This window comes from Schistocerca americana, chromosome 2, assembly GCF_021461395.2.
Source record: "Schistocerca americana isolate TAMUIC-IGC-003095 chromosome 2, iqSchAmer2.1, whole genome shotgun sequence".
In the NCBI taxonomy this organism is placed as follows: Eukaryota; Metazoa; Arthropoda; class Insecta; order Orthoptera; family Acrididae; genus Schistocerca; species Schistocerca americana.
Window position 1 is genome coordinate 790,854,971 of NC_060120.1, and position 22,279 is coordinate 790,877,249.

At 39.2% G+C, this 22,279-nt stretch overlaps 1 protein-coding gene across 1 annotated transcript in view; it reads left to right on the forward strand.

Annotated features, from left to right (window-relative positions):
* The window catches only part of LOC124595256 (disks large homolog 5), a 172,063-nt gene extending 162,034 nt beyond the window's left edge, over window positions 1-10,029 (forward strand). The window contains exons 25-27 of the mRNA XM_047133923.1: window positions 409-638; window positions 6,927-7,146; window positions 8,585-10,029. Of these exons, the coding sequence (XP_046989879.1) occupies window positions 409-638; window positions 6,927-7,146; window positions 8,585-8,691 (557 nt within the window). The 3' untranslated portion in view covers window positions 8,692-10,029. The remainder of the gene's footprint in view (window positions 1-408; window positions 639-6,926; window positions 7,147-8,584) is intronic.
* Window positions 10,030-22,279: the final 12,250 nt, after the last annotated feature.

The following is a 22,279-nucleotide window of genomic DNA, read 5'->3' on the forward strand; positions in this document are numbered from 1 at the left end:
GGGGGTGAAGGAGGAGGACTAGCGAAGTTTAGGAATTGGTGAGAGTTTGGTCAAGTCACCCAGAATCCTGGGTCAGGGGAGATTTTTCCAAAGTCTTCTCGTTTCCTACATCTCACCAGTCCTTTTTCTTCACTCCTCTTCCTCCCCCTTCGACCCTTCTGTCAGAAGAAGGAGCCACTGCCTTTGAAAGCTTGTAAATTTCCTTAATTTTTATATTTTTGGGTTCTCCTGCCACTTCATGATGAATAAATTTTTTTATCTAACCAGTTTCATTACTCCATTGTTTGCAACACTAAGGCTGATTGATGGATAGTATCAATCATTTAATCTTATGATATCATATTTATTCCCCTTTTTCCCATTAGAGATTTTCTGCAGACTTTAAAAAATGTTGAATGATTGTTACAGATCCTGTGTTCAGACCAGTGCTGATAATGGGACCTCTTGCTGACTGCGTTATGGAGAAGCTTATTCAAGATTTTCCAGATAAATTTACTCGTTGTATTCCAGAAGTGATGCAATGTCCACAGTCAGTAATGGAAAAAGGAATAGCAGAAAATTTATTTGTGGACTACAGAAAGAAGGGCAGCTATTTTGAATGTACATCTGTTAATGCTGTGAAAGAAATATGTGATAAGGTACGTAATATGTGTTACAGTAAATAAATTCTGCAACAGAAATTTAACATTTTTTAAAATGTTCGGATAATAAGTTGCCGTCTCTTCATCTAAGAATAGATGGTGAATGCAGCTAGCCGCTATCTCTGTGTAATGTCTTGTCTGTATAGACGTGTATCTGTTGCCTTTAAGATCACTTCACCTTCACACATAAATCTATACAGTAAAGTAAGGCCCTCCCCGTTTTTGGCTGATCCGTGATAAGACAGGCGAAAAATTAGACTAATGGAGGATTATTAGTATTATCTCTATTTTCATTCCCTCTCTCTCTTTCTCTCCTTTATCTATGTACAGTTTTTAATATAATATTTCATTACGTGAAATCAGCCAAATAGGATCTTTGGTGGAGTCCTTCGTCGTGGTAATCAGCGGCTGGCTTGCTGTAAGAGATCTTTACATTTATTATTACTGTTAAACACTGCAGTCAGTCGGGAGAATCAATCGTTTGGACAATTTGTTCCTTTTACAAAAGATTGCAAATTCCAGATGTGTACGAAGCCTTTTTGGACGATTTAACACAGACTCAGTGATTGCAGGCTCTCTTCGACACAGCTGAAACTTCCCCACTAATTACAGGGCCAACGTGATCATCAAATGATTCAGAAAAAACTCATTCGTTCATTCACTCCAGAACAAAAAAGTCACAAACCTTATTTATGGAGGAAATTGTGTATTAAATCCATCTCCATTACATGTCCAGATCTCCGGTGATTCCACGCCTTAATTATTTTCCATTTACAGTCTCTTTCTCTTCAAACAAACCGCTAGCGGCACAAATGTTAATTGGCTTGCTTTAGCGAGAAGAAAAGCAGAATATGTATCTCTCAGAAACACGTCAATACCTCAACAGATACTCCAGAAGCTGTCCTAGTTACCACTCTAACAACCATGGAGAATGCATATATGCATCTCTGTTATTTCAAAGAATTAACGCACTAGAAAATACTTTGACGTCGTTGAGCTGTCGCCGCATATATTATGAGAATATCAGATCAGATAACTTTTCCAAAGTGAATGAATGTGGATGGTTTGATTGAAAATGATGAATTGGTGCGTGGTAGAGGGTATTTTCTGTGGGGACATTACAGAAACTACATAAAAACCAGGAGAAAAGCTGCCACTCACCTGTAGGTGATTGACACATGACACAAACAGACACTAGCTTCTGCTCTCTCTCTCTCTCTCTCTCTCTCTCTCTCTCTCTCTCTCTCTCTCTCTTTGCAGTGGAGAGGAGGGGGAAACGATAAGTGATTGGGATTTCCTACCTCCCAGTAGTGGGCAGGTAGTGATGTGCTCTTCTTCAAGGTAAATATTATTTTGAAACAGTTGACCAACCATCGTGTGTATGGAAAGTTTCATTACTTGCCATCATAAATGCTTTTTCACATGTTTGGAATTTTTTGTCTCACTTATTTTAAGCCCCAAAACACTCCCTACTAGGTCCCTTTAGTTTCTGCAAAACTAAAGTCACTGCTTGATTCTCAATTTTCAACTTGTGACTGGAACAATAGGTGTGGTGGAGAGGCCAATCCTTTCTTCGCCACAATACAAGCCCTTTTTACTACAATGTCTCATGCAATCATCCTACACTTGAAAGTAGTAATGCTGGTCATCTGTGGTACACTGATGAAGAAACTCCTCTTGGACAATCACTTTGTTGCTGAAAAGCAAACCACAAGGTTTTGCATTTGAGCACCAGTCTGGCACAAAGTTTTAATCTACAGTGAAGTTTTGATAGTGCACACTCTCCTATAGAGTGAAAATTCATCTTGAAATTCGTCAGTTGCTTCTGATTCCATCTCTCCCCTCTCCAATCTTGGCACCTATGGGCATTATATCTGCAGTGGGTTGTGGATAATCACTTTGCTGTTGAAAAACATACTGCAAGGTTCTGGGTTTGAGTGCCAGACAGGCTCAAAGTTTTAATGTGCAGTGAAGTTTTGACAGTGCACTCTCTACTAAAGAGCGAAAGATTCGTCTCAGAATTTTAGAGCTGTCTCCATGTCAAAAAGTCTCCTCTAAAATCTTGGCACCTATCGGCACTATATTGCAGTGGATTGCAGAAATTATGCAAATATGTTAACATCCTTCACCAGAGCTCTGCTTGTGCCCTGAGATGATGGATATCCTACCAAAAATTTTAGTCATATGCCCTATAATAGTATTTTTTTACTCACAAACCCACACACTATTCAAACCCATCCATATGCCACCCGTGCTCTTTTTTCTACATCTCAAAGGTCATTTGCCTGTGGATAACCCAGTTACAAGGTCAGTTCAATACACCCATCCACCACACTTACTGCAGTTACGGACATTTGTAGTCCAACCAAAGGAAGTTACACAGCATAAAGAAAAATTCGTGCACTCAAACTTCACAGCCTGATTCGTCACATACCAGCAATAAAAAATGTCTCTCATAAAATTTCATCCTGCGCAGATTTGCAGTTATGTACTGTGGACACAGAAATGGAAGTACAATCATTTTCATTGGCCAACTTTTAAAGAAACCTTTTGCACTTGGTGGATGCGAATTGTTTTGTATCTACTGGATTCCAAACTTGAGTTGTATGGGTACTTCCCCCAGGGGTCCCGTCGATTAATATGAACTATTATTCTTGCCACCTTCAGGTCCATAACACTTCGTTAGGGCCTCATGTCACCAGTAGTGCTAGCAACATGCTTTGCAAATAATTTCAGTGAGCCTGTTTGTGGAGGGTACGCAGAAAACAGGTTTGGGATCTAGCAGATGCAGTGGTGCAAAACAAATCACATCTACGATGTGCGAAAGGCTCCTTTAAAAGCTGACCAATGAAAATGATAGTACTTCCATTTCTGTGTTGGTAGTAAGTAACTGCAAATATCTTGTAGAAGTCCCACTGTAATCGCTGTACGACACAGACTACTTTTAGCGAATATAAACAAATAAGCCTCAACACATAATCAAACCATCGACCTCCTGCATGCTAACCCAAAATGCTATCCCCTGCACCAACTGCACAGCACTACTCTATAGGGTGGTCCATTGATAGCGACGGGGCCAAATGTCTCACGAAATAAGCATCAAACGAAAAAACTACAAAGAACGAAACCCATCTAGCTTGAGGGGGGAATCCAGATGGCACTGTGGTTGGCCCGCTAGATGGCGGTGCCATAGGGCAAACGGATGTCAACTGTGTTTTTTAAAATTGGAACCCCCATTTTTTATTACATATTCGTGTCGTACAATATGAATGTTTTAGTTGGACCACTTTTTTCGCTTTGTGATAGATGGCGCTGTAATGGTCACAAACATATGGCTCACAGTTTTAGACGAACAGTTGGTAACAGGTATGTTTTTTAAATTAAAATACAGAACGTAGGTACGTTTGAACATTTTACTTCGGTTGTTCCAATGTGATACATGTGCCTTCGTGAAAACTTATCATATCTGAGAGCGCATGCTGTTGCAGCATGATTACCTGTAAATACCACATTAATGCAATAAATGCTCAAAATGATGTCTGTCAACCTCAATGCATTTGGCAATACGTGTAACGATATTCCTCTCGACAGCGAGTAGTTCGCCTTCCGTAATGTTCGTACATGCATTGACAATGTGCTGATGCATGTTGTCAGGCGTTGTCGGTGGGTCACGATAGCAAATATCCTTCAACTTTCCCCACAGAAAGAAATCCGGGGATGTCAGATCCGGTGAACGTGCAGGATATGGTATGGTGCTTCGATGACCAATCCACCTGTCATGAAAAATGCTATTCAGTACCGCTTCAACCGCATGCGATCTATGTGCCAGACATCCATCATGCTGGAAGTACATCACCATTCTGTCATGCAGTGAAACATCTTGAAGTAACTTCGGTAGAACATTATGTAGGAAATCAGCATACATTGCATCATTTAGATTGCCATCGATAAAATGGGGGCCAATTATCCTTCCTCCCATAATGCTGCACCATACATTAACTTGCCAAGGTCACTGATGTTCCACTTTTCGCAGCCATCGTGTATTTTCCGTTGCCCAATAGTGCATATTATGCCGGTTTATGTTACCGCTGTTGGTGAATGACGCTTCGTCGCTGAATGGAACGTGTGCAAAAAATCTGTCATCGTCCCGTAATTTCTCTTGTGCCCCGTGGCAGAACTCTACACAACGTTCAAAGTCGTTGCCATGCAATTCCTGGTGCATAGAAATATGGTACGGGTGCAATCAATGTTGATGTAGAATTCTCAACACCGATGTTTTTGAGATTCCCAATTCTTGCGCAATTTGTCTGCCACTGATGTGCGGATTAGCCGCGACAGCAGCTAAAGCGCCTACTTGGGCATCATCATTTGTTGCAGGTCGTGGTTGACGTTTCACATGTGGCTGAACACTTCCTGTTTCCTTAAATAACGTAACTATCTGGCGAACGGTCCGGACACTTGGATGATGTCATCTAGGATACCGAGCAGCATACATAGCACACGCCCGTTGGGCATTTTGCCCACAATAGCCATACATCAACACGATATCGACCTTTTTCAGAATTGGTAAACAGTCCATTTTAACACGGGTGATGTATCACGAAGCAAATACTGTCCGCACTGGCGGAATGTTACGTGATACCACATACTTACACCTTTGTGACTATTACAGCACCATCTATTACAAAGCAAAAAAAGTGGTCCAACTAAAACATTCATATTTCTTTACATACTACACGAATATGTAATAAAAAATGGGAGTTATTATTTTAAAAAATGCAGTTGATATCCGTTTGACCTGTGGCAGCTCCATCTAGTGGGCCAACCATAGCGCCATCTGGTTTCCCCCTTAAAGCTAGGCGAATTTCGTTCTTTGTAGTTTTTTCGTTTGATGCTTATTTCATTGGAGATTTGGCCCGGTTGCTATCAATGGACCACCCTGTGTATGCCGACAGAGGTAGTTACCGTACATGTGACTTCAGTGTTGCCAGATTGCCAGTCTTTAACATCCATTTACAGCCCGAAATATGCACAGGACAGAATCTCATGAGACACATTTTTGTATTGCCAGTATGTGAGGAATTGTGCTACGAAGTCAGAGTGCACAAATTTTTCTTCACCCTGCATGTGAAAACAGCCATGTTATATACCAACCGAGCCATAATTACTGTGCAACATTGTATGTGAGTTAGGATAACTTACAAGCTGTCTACCTTGATTGAATAGCTACCACCAAATTGAAGAAAACCAAGTTGCTCAATGTGCTGCACAGAACAACACCTGTGACTTCAGCAGCTGGTTAAATAACTATACTTTTAGGATTTTAACCCCTCCTCCTCTGAAATGCAGGCATGGGGTATTCCTCCAACACATCTTCTCTCCGTCCTCTATCTCCCTACCGAGCGAGGTGGCGCAGTGGTTAGCACACTGGACCCGCATTCGGGAGGACGACGGTTCAATCCCGCGTCCGGCCATCCTGATTTAGGTTTTCCGTGATTTCCCTAAATCGCTCCAGGCAAATGCCGGGATGGTTCCTTTCAAAGGGCACGGCCGACTTCCTTCCCCGTCCTTCCCTAATCTGATGAGACCGATGACCTCGCTGTCTGGTCTCCTTCCCCAAAACAACCCCCAATCTATCTCCTTACACTAAATTTCTGGTAAACCCCATCCTTGACTATGACCCTCCCATTTTGGGCTTGTTACCTACTTTGCTGTTCATTTCACCACCACTTCTGAAGTTGTGCCCTCCTCCCCCTCAAATATCTCCTTATCCTCTCCTTGTCTCCACTTCTTACTCCTCCTTGTCCTCACACACTGTCCTCACACACTGTCCTCTCTCATGTACTCATCTTCCTGTACTACAGCTCATAAACAGTAAAGTGTTTCTGCAGTTGCATACAGAAAGTGAGAGTGAGAATGAGAATGAGAGAGAGAGAGTGTGTGTGTGTGTGTGTGTGTGTGTGTGTGTGTGTGTGTGTGTGTGTGTGTGTGTGTGTGTGTGGGTGGGTGGGTGGGTGGGTGGGGTGGGGTTGGGGGGGGGGGGCATGCACGCACTTGAGCTGGAGAACAAGAGAGAGAATGTTGGTGAAATTTTCTGTGCAGTTATGTGTGTGTAAGCACCATACATAAATCAGCTACAGGTGAGTGGTTGCCTTTCTTCATTTTTGTTTATAAAATGTGTACACACTCTATTGCTCCAACTTTTAAATTTAATATTTTGTAATATTGTCCAAACATTCAAACTTTCTTTATAACATTAAACGTGCTTTTCCCTTTCATTTGCAGAATACCCATTGTATTCTTGACATAAGCTTGACTTCAGTGGAGAGACTTCATCGCCACCAAATATACCCCATTGTTCTATTAATAAAATTCAAATCAACAAAACAGATTAAGGAGGTCAAAGATACTAGGTATCCAATGGAAAAGGTTTCAGCAAAAGCAGCGAAAGAAATGTATGAACATGCTTTGAAACTGGAAGTCGAGTATCGACATCTTATCTCAGGTAAGAACTGTAAAATGCCTTTTGTAAAATGGTCTGCACAGTTTTAGTAACAAGATAGAAATACATAATTTACATGGTGTAGTGATTTATTATACAAAACGTATATCAGAAGAAGGATGAGTTAACTTAAAAGATACAGTTGTCTACAGTGATCAGCTAATGCGCAAGTTCTCCACATGTGAGGAAGCAACTTATTTGTATGACAGTAAGTAGAAAGATAGCAACGTGTGTTAGCATGCTGCTTCCAGTATTCAGAGAGGCATGCTGGGTCCCAGATTGAATCTTCCCTGTGGATTAACCAACCAGCCTGTGGATAACATTTTTAGGTACTGAATACCGTTCTGGTGCCCATGTGCCACTTCAGCTGAAAAATTTTTGTAAAGGTATGAGGAGATGACAGAAAGGGCATCCAGCCACTCCCCACCTCTGCCACTAACATTGCTAAACCCAGATCAATATGCTGGCCCCATGTATTGTATAAAGCTCAGAAAAAGATGATGATTTCAGGTGACACTGCACTGATTTGTTATTGAGGAAGTGAATATTCGGATATAATTTGCCAAATAGATACAAAAAAATTGAGTAATGCTTACAAAGAACATAAGTTTATTTTAGAACTTGTACTGGTGGGAGGTGGAAATAAATTTGTTTTGCTTTTATTGGGTGGAACATAAGCAACAGTCATTGGTGAGGCATCATTCAAATCTGGCAAAGTTGAATAAGTTCCATTAAATACAAGAAAATCAAAGCAACTATGTTTTTTGACCAAAGGTGTGCATTTTTAATGAATTGTGGAACTAGAAACATCAGTAACATTTTTGAACCCCAAGTATGACATTCAGTACTGTCAGTGATGAAAACTAAGAGCTGGAATTGTCTTGATAGACAAGACTGTATACTCACACACTGCTATGCACATTGTCAGGGTGATTCATCTGATTTTGCACACATTAATTATCTCTGTCCCCTGCAATTCATCCTGCCAAGAGATAGAGACGTGTAAGAAATTGTTGTTTTGAAGTAATTAAAATCTCAAATTTCTTTAAACTATGTTCCATGTTACCAGATGTACTTGGAGAAGAATGATGAGAACGTAGAAAAATGACAAAGAAGTGTTTTTCTTTGGATCCTATAATGTTCCTACTTGTGTGATGTGCATCTTTTCTAGTCATTCACCACTTATTTCTTATAAACTTCTCTTGTGCAGGAATTCATGTGTTGCCTGCTCTTATCAAGTGTATTTTATGTTTTATAATTATTTATCCATTATTTTTTTTCCATATTTCATCATTAGTCTATTTTATCCTCCAGACTGAACCTTAAACTCTCAAAGCACAAGTCGTGTTTGAGTTAATGTAGCTTTGCCTATGATTATATCAGTCTCATTATTGTTGCTCATATGCTTTGTGAATAAATTTGTTGAATTGTGATGTTACAGCTGTGATTCCAGCTGGTGTGAATGTGGCCTACATGTGCACACAGATCAAGGCAGCAGTGGATCAAGAACAGAATAAGACGCTGTGGGTTCCTTGTGGAACATTGTAGATCTGTGCTTGTCAGATATTGAGAACTGTTACTGATGATGTTCCCTTACGGAATTTTTATCTAGAAGAACAGTCAGATTCTGACATGAACATTGTGTTAGTATTTATTGTTTAATAATAATAAATAGGACTCAATAACATTGAGTCGTATTATAAAAACTGTTACCAGCTCTCTTTGAATTCTCATGGATGTGTAGATGTGATTTTATCGTAAAGGACGTAGTAATTTCAGATAAATGCTCTACAATAAGAGTAAATTAAGGGTAGAGGTAGAGGAGTATTAACACAGTTTCATGTCTGTCATTTGTTTGTGTTGCCATGAACATCTGTCTTCTGGTTGCTTTACATTTCTGCATTTTTGCCTATCTGTGGGATGTTAACCTGGTGGTGTCAAACTACCACAAATGCTCTTCTGTAATTTGCCCTGTCATTATTCTTGCTCTTTGTTTCCCTTTTATTGCGTTAGTGTATATAATTAGACAAATTTCACATCACGAACTGAAGATGTGTGTCACATTAATGTTATCAGTTGTTATTATTAATCCCAACAGCCTCCAAATGATCCACCTCCATTATTTTTGGTGAAGAATACTGATCTAGATTTCAGTGACAGGGTAACAAATGAAGATTACTTTGAGACAGATTGTGCCCAGTTGGACATTTAGTTCAGTAATCAACATTTTTGGGCACTAAATGTCTGTAGCTATATTATTCATGGATAATTGTTATTGATGTACCATATTCAGTAACATTTAATATTGTCTGCAGTGTATGAAGCTTTAATGCATCATAAATTTTTGGCTTTGAATCAGTAACTGCAATAATTTAATGCCTGTGTGGTCAAAATTCTGTGAAAGACGTCTAGATCCAGAGGTTCTCCCAAAAAAACAATTCCATTGCAAACTAACGTGACAACCGTGTCTCTTGTGTTCATGTTCTGTTGGCTTGCAAAAAACCAATTTCACCATTATTCGATTTCCCAAATCACCCCATGCTGATATGGAAATTTATGCTGGTAAAGACTGCTATGCGTCAGTGGCCCTAGACTGTTATATGTTCTGTTTGTTTATTTTGTTGTATGTGTTAATGCAGTTGTTAGATTATGAGTACTGTGTGATATTACATTAATAACTCAGTTGTAAGTAGCATAAAACATATGATTTTATGTGCAGGTTATGTTTTAATATGAGAATTCAGAGAGAACTTTCACTTTTAGTCATTTTTTATCTGTTGTATGTATATATTGTAGACACTGTGTGTGTGTGTGATGAAGCAACATGTAAATGCAATACTCATTCAAAATCTGTTTGAAATGTGTCAGTCAAAGAATTGTTGTAACTGTTTTGTAAGATTGTTCAGTCAAAATGTTTGAAATGTGTCAGTCAAAGAATTGTTGTAACTGTTTTGTAAGATTGTTCAGTCAAAATCTGTTGCTGTAATAATTTGTCAAAGCATTTTCTCTACGAGAATAGTTTATGGGAAAAAAGCTTACAATGATACAGATTTACTGTTTAATTTCTATCAAGTGATACTGATATTCAGCTGAACTGTACCTGTTTTTGCATAACATGTTAACAAAGTTTTGTACCTCTTCATTGTACTTCTCTGAGACTTTTTGATGTAACATGAGTCAGAGTTGTTTGAGTAATTTGAAATGATTAACACACAGTAGTGTTAATAGTAACTTTCAGATCTGTCCAAGGACAGCATAAACTATGGCATTTCTTTACAAAGTGCTGACTGCATTAATATGATTACAATAAATTTTGATTCTCATGCAGGGGATTAATGACAATCTTCCATTGAACTTGCTGTTGTCTTATTACTCCTCCCTTATACAAATGGGTTTTCAAATCCTTTTGGGATTTATAATTTCCTCTTCACCTTTGACAAAAACAGGAGTGGTTCTGCTGTGCTTGGTTGCCACAGTGTTACATTAAAAAAAAGCTGTAGTGGCACTATTTTGATCCATTTATTGTTCAGATTAGTAAATAATGACATGAGATTCCAAGAAACCTAGAGATTTATAAACATGAAGTACATGCACTCACTCAAGGACGGCACATTGACGGAAAGCCCTTGACCTCTCTGCCTCGAAAATCCACTATAACTTCAAATTTTACTGATCCTTCATCGGTGAAAGAATAAAACTAAAATTCCTGAGCAAATCCAATCAAGTTCTATTGTTATTGTGAGAACTATGTGGTTTCCTACCTTCAAATTAGTGAGCCTTATTTCTGCCACTGTGATCACATAAAGGTTTTGCATGACATATATTTCAACTGGAGAACTAAAAAATAATCATGATTTCATTGTAAGGTGGAAATTGAAAGAACACCATGGTGGCGAACACGCTACCACTGTGCACTAAGAATATTTCAGGATCAGCCTACTAGAATGCTTCATTCATTACATTCGAATAAACAGTAGCGACCACTACCTCCTAAAATTAAATATGCATCCAGTCTCCTGAAATGTACAAAGACACTAGAATGGAAGAAAGTAAGTGTAAGAGATATCTTGATCTTAACTGTCCATAAGGATTAACCATGAGTTTTTTTTCATTTCACATTGTGAGATGCAGGAGATGAGTGATGCATTGGAGCTAACATAAGAATACATGGCAGCATCCTGAAGAGGTCTCACATGGTTATCATAGTGAAGAGTTATTTGAACACATGGTCAGCAGAAAACACTCAAGTCTTCCTGCAGTTATGGCTTTGTTGTAATTTTCTCACCAAACATTTCAAATTACTTGGACCATTTTGACTTGCACTGTGTTTCATTTTGTTGGCTGTGCACTAGAGAAATTTCAACGGTATTTATGAATCAAGGAAATTTTAGTTTGCATTTTGTACAGTACATGTTTACATTGTTAATAATTTTTGACTTAAACAGTATTGTGTCTGCTGTGCTTCTTTCCCATTAACAGACAGTAAAAAATAAATCCCAGTGCTCTGTAGTAATTAGTAAACTTATTGTTATCATGGTACTTGTTCCTTTCTTACAAGAAAATTTTTTTATGTCTCAGTAATGACTGCTAGAAAAATATGAATTGTCTGTTAAATTGGAAATGTCTCACAGATGGAGAGTGTTATTACTTAAGTAGTTAATTGCAAATAAGATTGTACAGTTTTAATTGGACTTTACAGTTTAATTTGCGGCAATGGTGGATTTTTGTATTTCACTTAGACATTGAAATTTTTGTCTTGATTACTGTTTTGAAATCGCTAACTTCAGTTAAAACTAAGTTGCATAGATTTAGGTTGTATATGCTGGTAATACTGGTTCTGGACCATATGTCATGCCTACGTATTAGGTGAAATGACAGATGATTAGTACAACACAGTGAACAAAGCTGATGGGTTGATGATATATTCAACTATAGCTTGGTATATGTAAATAAGAAAGAAAAGAAACATTTGTAACTATTTACTCAAGCTTCATTTTTGAGAAAGAATTTGATACTAAGAACATTAAAGGGGGTCTGTTAATTCCATTTGGCACTCTTTGTCCATGAACCAATACTTCATCAAAAAGATTAGCATAGGATAGACTATGTCACAGCTAAAGAGTTAAAATAACTGTGTGGTGGCAGTGGTTGTGTAGCGATGGTCCAATTCACCAGCTTGTGTTTGTCATGGCAGTTTTGTTTGCCATGAAGTTTTTGTTTTCAGGTGGTTATAAAATTGTTTTGCCTCTTTTTAAATTAATTTCTTATAGAGCCTTACATGAGTTCTTTGTAACAAATATGCCAAATCAGTTGACTAGTATTTGTCACCAGAGTTCGTTGTTTTCTTTGAATTACCGGCAGCATAAAGAATAATGAATTGTTTACTTACTGAGGAATCAGTAGACAGGTGTTATTTGCCATTTTAGGAATCTGCTACATTTGCAAATATATTTTGAAAGTGTAAACTAGATGCAAACAAATTTATCGCTACATAAGGTTCCCCTGACACTCTTGTAAAAAGCATTTTTTTTTTTTTGTATGTCTTGGATAGATTTGGATTATCTTTCTCTGTGTATGTGTTAATTATTGTTTATTTATTTATTTAATAATCAGGGAAATGAGGTGCAGAAGAGAGGATGAACTGGCCTAAATTATTTTTTTAAAAAATCCTGTTTTTTATAGTACATTGTACAGATAAACAGATTGTACTAATATGCACCAGCAAGCACTTCCATGAGACATCTTTCCCTCCCTGTGATCGTTTCATAAAGTGATGTTCTGTTGAGCATCTTCCACATTTAATTTCATTTTGTATAACTTGCCGTGTGATTGTATTTGTTTCTTATGTCATATATAGTTTTCTGTGTAGTGGATTTCACTGTCATTTTTTCAGTTCACTTACCATGTTCAAAACACTTTTCATTCTCATGTGAAATATACCAGCAGGGAGATGTGGTCATTAAATCTGATGCCTCATTGACTGGCTGTCACCCAAAACATATCATCAGTTTTGATTTGGGCCATAGAGTATTTCAAAATTCACTCCCTCTAGGAATGAGTATTTTGTAGCAATAGTGGTTTAAAGTAAGACACTTGTTCACAAAACACTAGACAAATATGTGATCACTATCTGCAGTTGACTTTCTAGGTCAACTTCAAATTTTATTTTTGTAGTCAGCTCTTGTAATTAGAAAGGAACTTCAATGTAAACTTTTTACATTCATAAGATATTGAAAGATAGAAAAAGTGCAATAAGAAAAAATCTATTTGTTTAAACTACACAGTCATCTGAAGTTCCAATTAGACCTAAACTACTTGCAAACACGTTAAAAAAGAAGAATTTAGTTTGCACTTTGGTAGACTTTCATTGCTTCTCTGTGCACTTTTCTTTCTTTTTTTCATGTGACAAAATAAAATGTTTGGTGGCTTTGTTTATGTATTCATAACCATTGAGTCAAAGATGGGCAACTGTGATTATCATTTTAGAATACAGTAGTCTTCAAGTACAACTTGAATGACACTCTTCCAGTTTTTCATTCCTCTTCATATATGTTGATAGGATCTGATTTTCTATGAAATTACTGTGGGAAAGAAGCCCTTCATCAGTGGCAGCCACGTTTCTTAGTATTATTGTGCACTCGAGTCACATATTTTACAGGGTGCTCTCTCTTCCTATATTTTTAAAAGAAATGCCGCAATATAATGTTTATAGAGAATCACTTTTAACTTATTTGTGTACGTATTTGATTAACAGATGAAACTGTATATCTTTGTAAATGTAATGTGTGAAATATCTTTCCAACTTAAGGAATATGTTTTAATAATTTTTTATGTGTACTTTGACTGAAAATGTATTTTTGTAATGTATTTAACCCTCTTGTGACTTTTAGAAATCAGGGTACTGTCAAACGTGTTTTATTAATGTAAGAAAATTAAGTGTAAAGGAAAAATTATGTATATTGGTGGATAGATCATTTTATGTTGGAAGTTATATTTACAGAGACTGAACAAGAAGCCATATTGGCTCAGAATTTTATTGTGGTGTTTTGTTGCACCTGTACAGATAATTGCCAAGCACAAAATAGTCATGTGGTGTATGTTGGATTTTCTTTCCCTCCTTTTTTTATAAGCAGTAGATAATTGTGATGTGAAAATAATTTAATTAAACACAGTGTTCAATTGTTAAAGTTGTGGAAAAAATGTAAATTTTAATTGAAATGACCTTAAACATGTCCCTTTTTCAGAATAAAATATTGTGCTTCCCGTTTTAAATTACTATCCTTCACTGAAATTTTAGGAATATAATTGAACCATTCTTCTATTTTGATGTTTTAACAAATATGAGATGTGAATTGCATAATAATGTTCCACTCTTGGTGCTGTAGACATGACTTACCCAAGTACATGTATGCTTAAAGCACAGAGACATTGGAAATATATATGTTCAATGCAGAGTAATCAGTTTACATGAGCCAATAAAACTTTATTAACACCAACAAGTAAATCTACTCAAGGGGTACACTTTGATTTTGATTGGTGTTGAATATGTTGTTGTGTAGAGCAAAATAAGACAGATATGTTCCCCCCCCCCTCCCCCCCCCCCCTACTGTCCATACATCTGTTAAAGGGATAACACACCCCCTAGCAAAAAAAGAATGATTTTATTGCACTCTAATAAAACACACACACACACACACACACACACACACAGTTAGACAATGAGTTCCGATACTGTGCTGTCTGTGGAAGCATAGATGCAAAATTGATTATAAATGTGTAATTAACTTCAGGCTGGCTGAACAATCACACTAAATATAAGAAATGGCTAAATTTAGTTAATGGATGAAAAGTAATTGGCCTATATAACACTAGTATTTTTGTGAATGCTAGATGACAGTCAAAGACAATATAACAATTATTGGGAACTTCAGGAGTTGCTCGTCAGTCGTCAACATCAATGGGTACAGAATGAAATAAGTTAAAATGCCTTATCACTATCCTGTACCACTCACAAGGGAATGGTCCCTGCTACCCCCCCCCCCCCCCCCCCCCCCCCCCCTTATACATACAATTTCAGAATACATAGAAAAGTAATTCTGTTTATTAGTTGTGCACTATTATAGCTTAGGACGCCAAGCTGAGAGGGGTGCCAGAGGTGCCATAACTGTAAGATTTTTATAAGGACACAAAACAGTTAGCAAAGGCCGCTTGGAGCACCAAGCTGGGGCTGGTACACAGAGCAAAACTTGTACACAGTGTGTATCACAATTATTAGCGAAAACTGACACAGGTGAAAGTGTTCATGGGAGAAAGGAGGGAGACACCTAATGATACATTGCTTGCATAGTAAAATGTTCTCAAACAGGTCCTGTGTGTATTGTTCACTGTCTTTGATAGTTTGTATAAAACGGCAACTGAGGATGCATTAATGCCAGTATATTCTGTATGCAGAACAAGATTTAATGAGATTTGGAAACTACAATGACATAATGGAAACCATGTGTATGACTGCAGTGACTGAGATGGTAGTGATTTATAAATGCTTTTTACTCTGTTAATTTCCTCTGTGACGGATAAACCGGTAACAATGAAGGGAGGAAAAAATCTCTGAGGCAGTCTTGTTCAATTTGAATTTAATGTTACAGTTTCACAGAGTGTCGAAATGTGTTTAAGAGTTTTATGACAGTATCAGGAAACACTCTAAGGAAGGCATATGCTGAATGAAACTGAAGAGAATGACCGACACACATGTACTCAACAGTGAGAGCACAGTCTACACAATTGTGCCATGGACAAGTGTGAACACTGTGATTTAAATTCCGACAATATTACTTCTTACCATGTTGGCAGAATCGTAGGCCATTCATGGTGCTGCTGTGTCACTTGTGTGTGTAAATCCACCTTTAGTCAGTGATTGTGTGTTGTATCATAGGGTTGTGTTTGCTGTTAGTAACTGCGACTTCACTTCAAAATGGATACTTTGTTTTTGGGCAGTGTCTTGCCATAAGATGAAGCAGTCAAATGATGATGGAACTTCCACATCAGATTATGTAAGCGCAGTAGTGAGGTTGGTATAAGTCAATAACAAGCCTAAGTGGTAGCAAAATAGCAGAGGAGACTAAAACATTTTTTCACAAATATAAGGGACAGCCAATTGAAAATGAAACCGAGAGGAAAAACTAAATAATCTATCATCTCAAAAGTAATTCCCAAAACTGTTGATACATATATCCCACTGTGAGCAAAGCCAGTATCTTTGAGGAAAATAGTTTTCGGCTGCCTACAGAACCGTAATTGTACCCAGGCATGCACTTCTTTGTCCGAAGCAAATTTATGGCCTGAATGTGTTTCTTCTGGGCTCCAAAATATAGGTGAAACGAGATCGGGACTTTACGGAGGATGTGTGAAGCCCACACAGTGAAACTTCTGTGGTGCAGGTTAAACAACCCTGGCAGCGTGTCACTCAGTGCTACCATGAAACTTGATAACAGCTGATTTTGGCAGAGGCCGCGTCGTATATTAGTTGTTTTCATATTACAACTTCCATGTTATGCCACACTGGTGGTAAAAGCTTTCAGAAGATCCTAAGGTGAATGACACTGTTGTTGAAACTTCCTGGCAGGTTAAAACTGTGTGCTGGACAGAGACTCAAACTCGGGACCTTTGCCTTTCACGGGCAAGTGCTCTAACAACTGAGCTACCCAAGCATGACTCATGCCCCGTCCTCACAGCTTTACTTCCACCAGTACCTCGTCTCCTACTTTCCAAACTTCACAGAAGCTCTCCTGCGAACCTTGCAGAACTAGCACTCCTGGAAGAAAGGATATTGTGAAGACATGGCTTAGCCACAGCCTGGGGGATGATTCCAGAATGAGATTTTCACTCTGCAGCAGAGTGTGCGCTGATATGAAACTTCCTGGCAGATTAAAACTGTTTGCCGGACTGAGACTCGAACTCGGGACCTTTGCCTTTTGCGGACAAGTGGAAGTGCAGGGCCGCTTCTGTGAAGTCTGGAAAGTAGGAGATGAGGTACTGGTGGAAGTAAAGCTGTGAGGACGGAGCATGAGTTGTGCTTGGGTAACTCAGTTGGTAGAGCACTTGCCCGCGAAAGGCAAAGGTCCTGACTTCGAGTCTCCATCCGGCACACAGTTTTAATCTGCCAGAAAGTTTCATATCAATGCACACTCCACTGCAGAGTGAAAATCTGATTCTGGACACTGTTGTGTCATTGTGGTGTAATGGTTACAGATTTGGAATTACGATGTGGAAAGAAGTAGGATCGCATCCTGCTATGTTCTTATATTTTTTCATACATCTTTGTGGTTGTAAAAGATTCTAGGACTTTCTTATTGATGTAATAGAAATATGTACTGCAATACTCAATGTTATTTACATATAACAGAGCTGTTCCTCAGGAACAAGGCCATTTTGGTTAATGTTACAAGGCCAGATCAGTTGATCAGCCAGACAGTTGCCGCTGCAACTACTGAAAAGGCTGCTGCCCCTCTTCAGAAACCACACTTTTGTCTGACATCTCAACAAATACCCAACCGTTGTGGTTGCAACTACGATAGGCTACCTGTATGGCTGAGGCACACAAGCCTTCCCACCAATGGTCAGGTCCATGGTTCAGGAGGGGGGCGGGGGGGGGGGGGGGGGGCAGGTATTAGTATGAAAATGAAAGTCGTTTCTAAAAAATGCAGTTTTGATCACTTAGCATCTAAATGTGGTGTGTCAATGACACTAGAACAGACTGAATTCGATTTTGTTCTGTAAGCAACAGAATGGAAGAAACGTGTTGTCACGTAACATAAAAATGAGTGGATCTTTTTATACTTCAAATGAAGTCACATGGTAAGTCAACTGCACAATCAAATATGTGACTACTCATGTGAGTATGCAGAATGTTACAAGCTACGTCATTCAGTCTTGACAGAAACAGGGGGAAAACACTAGATTTTTACATCACCAGCAGAATTCAATCCCATGCACTAAACAACATAATAAGCGTACAGTTGAAAGCAAGGGGAAACAAGAGCTGTAATTTTTCCCCAGCGCATGCAGCTTTACTATATGGTTAAATGATGACATCCTCTTGGGTAAAATATTCCGGAGGTAAAATAGTCCCCAATTCGGATCTCTGGGCGGGGACTACTCAGGAGGACGTCATTATCAGAAGAAACAAAACTGGCATTCTACGGATCGGAGCATGCGGTGCCAGAGCCCTTAATTGGGTAGGTAGGTTAGAAAATTTAAAAAAGGGAACTGGATAGGTTAAAGTTAAATATAGTGCGAATTAGTGAAGTTCGGTGGCAGGAGGAACAAGACTTCTGATCAGGTGAATACAGGGTTATAAATACAAACTCAAATGGGAGTAATGCAGGAGTAGGTTTAATAATGAATAAAAAATAGGAGCACGGATAAGTCGCTGCGAACAGCATAGTGAATGCATTATTGTAGCCAAGATAGACATGAAACCCACATCTCCCACAGTAGTACAAGTTTATATGCCCACTAGCTCCGCAGATGACAGAGAGATTGAAGAAATGTATGATGAGATAAAAGAGATTATTCAGATAGTGAAGTGAGATGAAAATTTAATATTCATGGGGAACTGGAATTCAATAGTAGGAAAAGCAAGAGAAGGAAAAGTAGTATGTGAATATAGAATGGGGGTAAGGAATGTAAGAGGAAGCCACCTGATAGAATTTTGCACAGAGTATAATTTAATCATCGCTAACACTTGGTTTAAGAATCACGAAAGAAGGCTGTATACTTGGAAGAGGCCCGGAGACACTACATGGTTTCAGATAGTTTATATAATGGTAAGTCAGAGATTTAGGAACCAGGTTTTAAATTGTAAGAGGGCAGATGTGGACTCTGACCACAACCTATTGGTTATGAATCTCAGATTAAAACTGAAGGAACTGCAAAAAGGTGGGAATTTAAGGAGATGGGGCTTGGATAAACTGAAAGAACCAGAGGTTGTAGAGCGTTTCAGAGAGAGCTTTAGGGAATGATTGACAAGAGTGGGGGAAAGAAATACAGTAGAAGAAGAATGGATGGCTTTGAGAGATGAAATAGTGAAGGCAGCAGAGGATCAGGTAGGTAAAAAGACGAGGGCTAGCAGAAATCCTTGGTTAACAGAAGAGATACTGAATTTAATTGATGAAAGGAGAAAATATAAAAATGCAGTAAATGAAGCAGGCAAAAAGGAATACAAACGTCTCAAGAATGAGATTGACAGGAAGTGCAAGATGGCTAAGCAGAGATGTCTAGAGAACAAATGTAAGTATGTAGAGGCATGTATCACTAGGGGTAAGATAGATACTGCCTACAGGAAAATTAAGAGAGACCTTTGGAGAAAAGAGAGCCACTTGTATGAATATCAAGAGCTCAGATGGAAAACCAGTTCTAAGCACAGAAGGGAAAGCAGAAAGGCAGGAAGAGTATATTGAAGGTCTATACAAGAGCGATGTACTTGAGGGCAATATTATGGAAATGGAAGAGGATGTAGATGAAGATGACATGGGAGATATGATACTGCATGAAGAATTGGACAGAGCACTGAAAGACCTAAGTCAAAACAAGGTCCTGGGAGTAGACAGCATTCCGTTAGAACTACTGACAGCCTTGGGAGAGCCAGCCCTGACAAAACTCTACCATCTGGTGACAAAGATGTATCAGACGGGAGAAATGCCCTCAGACTTCAAGAACAATGTAATAATTCCAATCCCAAAGAAAGCAGGTGTTGACAGGTGTGAAAATTACTGAACTATCAGTTAAATAAGTCGTGGCTGCAAAATACTAACACGAATTCTTTACAGACGAATGGAAAAACTGTTAGAAGCTGACCTCGGGGAAGATCAGTTTGGATTCTGTAGAAATGTTGGAACATGTGAGGCAATACTGACCCTACGACTTATCTTGGAATATAGATTAAGGAAAGGCAAACCTATATTTCTAGCATTTGTAGAGTTAGAGAAAGCTTTTGACAATGTTGACTGGAATACTCTCTTTCACATTCTGAAGGTGGCAAGGGTAAAATACAGGAAGTTGTGGTAGTTACTTGGAAATGAAGAAGCTTGCATGGGAGACAGTAGCATGAAGAGCTGCATCATACCAGTCTCTGGACTGAAGACCACAACAACAACACCAATCTCTGATGCATGGTCATGTCTTTCACAGCACATTAGATTGTGATCCTGATTAAACTATTTGACACATAAACGTTTTTGTAAAATATTTACACCCTTGATTATGGAGTGATACACCCAAATTCCCTGGCTGTGTCTATAATCTGCTTTTTTTTTTTCAAAGTCTTGTTGTAATCAGAGCTTTATCCACACACTGAAGTCAGCCATCAAGCCACTGAACAATGAGTGCTTTTAGACGGCTGTCTCATAAATCTTCAGCTCTTCCAGTGAGCAATCAGGCCCCGGGAGCCATAAATGCATGTCGTGGACTAGACACAAGCAACAGCTTTACTTTGAGCAGATGTTCACACCCCTGTGTTTCCTCTGGGCACATACCGGTACCAATTTACTCATCCCTTCTGAAATAATGGGAGGGAGCGCGCTAGTCAGAACCTTTCGCTTGATCATCAGTTAATTGCAGCTACTTGACCACTTTTAATTTGCACGTAAGACTACTTGTGATTTTAATAGATGATAAGTGTAATTACTGCTCCAAGGCAACATGGCAACAAATCGAAACTGCATACTTGCCCATTCTGGGTCACGAATCATTCAAAGTCTAACTGCAGCAATTACACTCTCCATCTGAACAGGTTGTGGAAGGCCCAACAGTACCAACCGGCCAGCGTGTCATCCTCTCAGCCCAGGGGTGTCACTAGATGTGGATACAGTGGGTCATCTGGTCAGCACACCGCTCTCCCAGCCGTTGTCAGTGTTTGTGAGTGGAGGCGCTAGTTCTCAGTGAAGTAGCTCCACAATTTGCCGCACGAAGGCTGAGTGCAGCCCGCTTGCCAACAGCGCTCGGCAGACAGGATAGTCTCCCATCCAAGTGCTAGCCCAGTGTGACAATGCTTAACTTTGGTGATGTGACGGGAACCGATGTTGGTACTTTGGCAAGGCCGTTGGCAGCAATTACCCTGCATGACAAAAGAAATGCAGCAGCCAAGGGAGAAGAGGAAATGAATGAATTTTACGAGTTGAGAGATGTGTGATGTTATTTAGATAATTACAGAATTGAGTTAGATATCTCGACACTATGAACCTATTTATCGTTATGATGTTGCACTCTTCCTTGCCTGGATACATGCACTGATTCGGTTGGGAAGGGTGTCATAGAGAAAGCTGGCACAAAACTATTGTAACAGGTCCTTGATATCCTGGATACTGACTTTGGGATGGAACTGACATCCGAGTTGGTTCCACACGTGTTCTATCACAGACAGATCTGGGGATCTCGCTGGTCACGGTAGTACCTCAACATCATGCAAACGGTTCATAGAGACATGTGCCACGTATGGACGAGCATTGTCCCATTGAATAATGGCACCACAATACTGCCACATGAGAGGTAATACATGAGGACACAGGATGTCCACGATATATCATTATGCCGTCAGAGTTCTTTCAGTCACTATGAGCTGTGACTGGAAGTCACACCTGGTGACTTGCTACACTGTGGTGGCCGGAGTAACACTGCTATGCTTCTCCAAAAACTTGGAAGAATGGAACCTGCCACACTCAACAGCGATGGTTTTCTGGGGTAGTGTAGAATTGCAGTTCATCACTGAACATAATGTGATGCCACTCATCAGCAGTCCATGCTTCCTGGTCACAGCACCATTCCTAATACAACTGTTTGTATTATGTTGTTAATGGCAGCCTATGCATGATATGGTTCTCTCTGGTCTGGCTGTTACTAAGCTCCGAACAGTGGTGCAGGGTGACACAGAATATTGCAGGATGCCAATTATTTGTTCTCAGATGACAGGCACAGATGTGAAGAGGTTACGATATGCTTGAAGCACAATATGGCGGTCCTCCCTTTTGGTGGTCAGATATGGTCAACTGAAGTTTCACTGATGAGTGTGCCTGCCCTCACTTTCCCAAGCAGTGAAACACTGGGCCACTGTCACATCCGAATGCCCCACAAATGTGGGTAT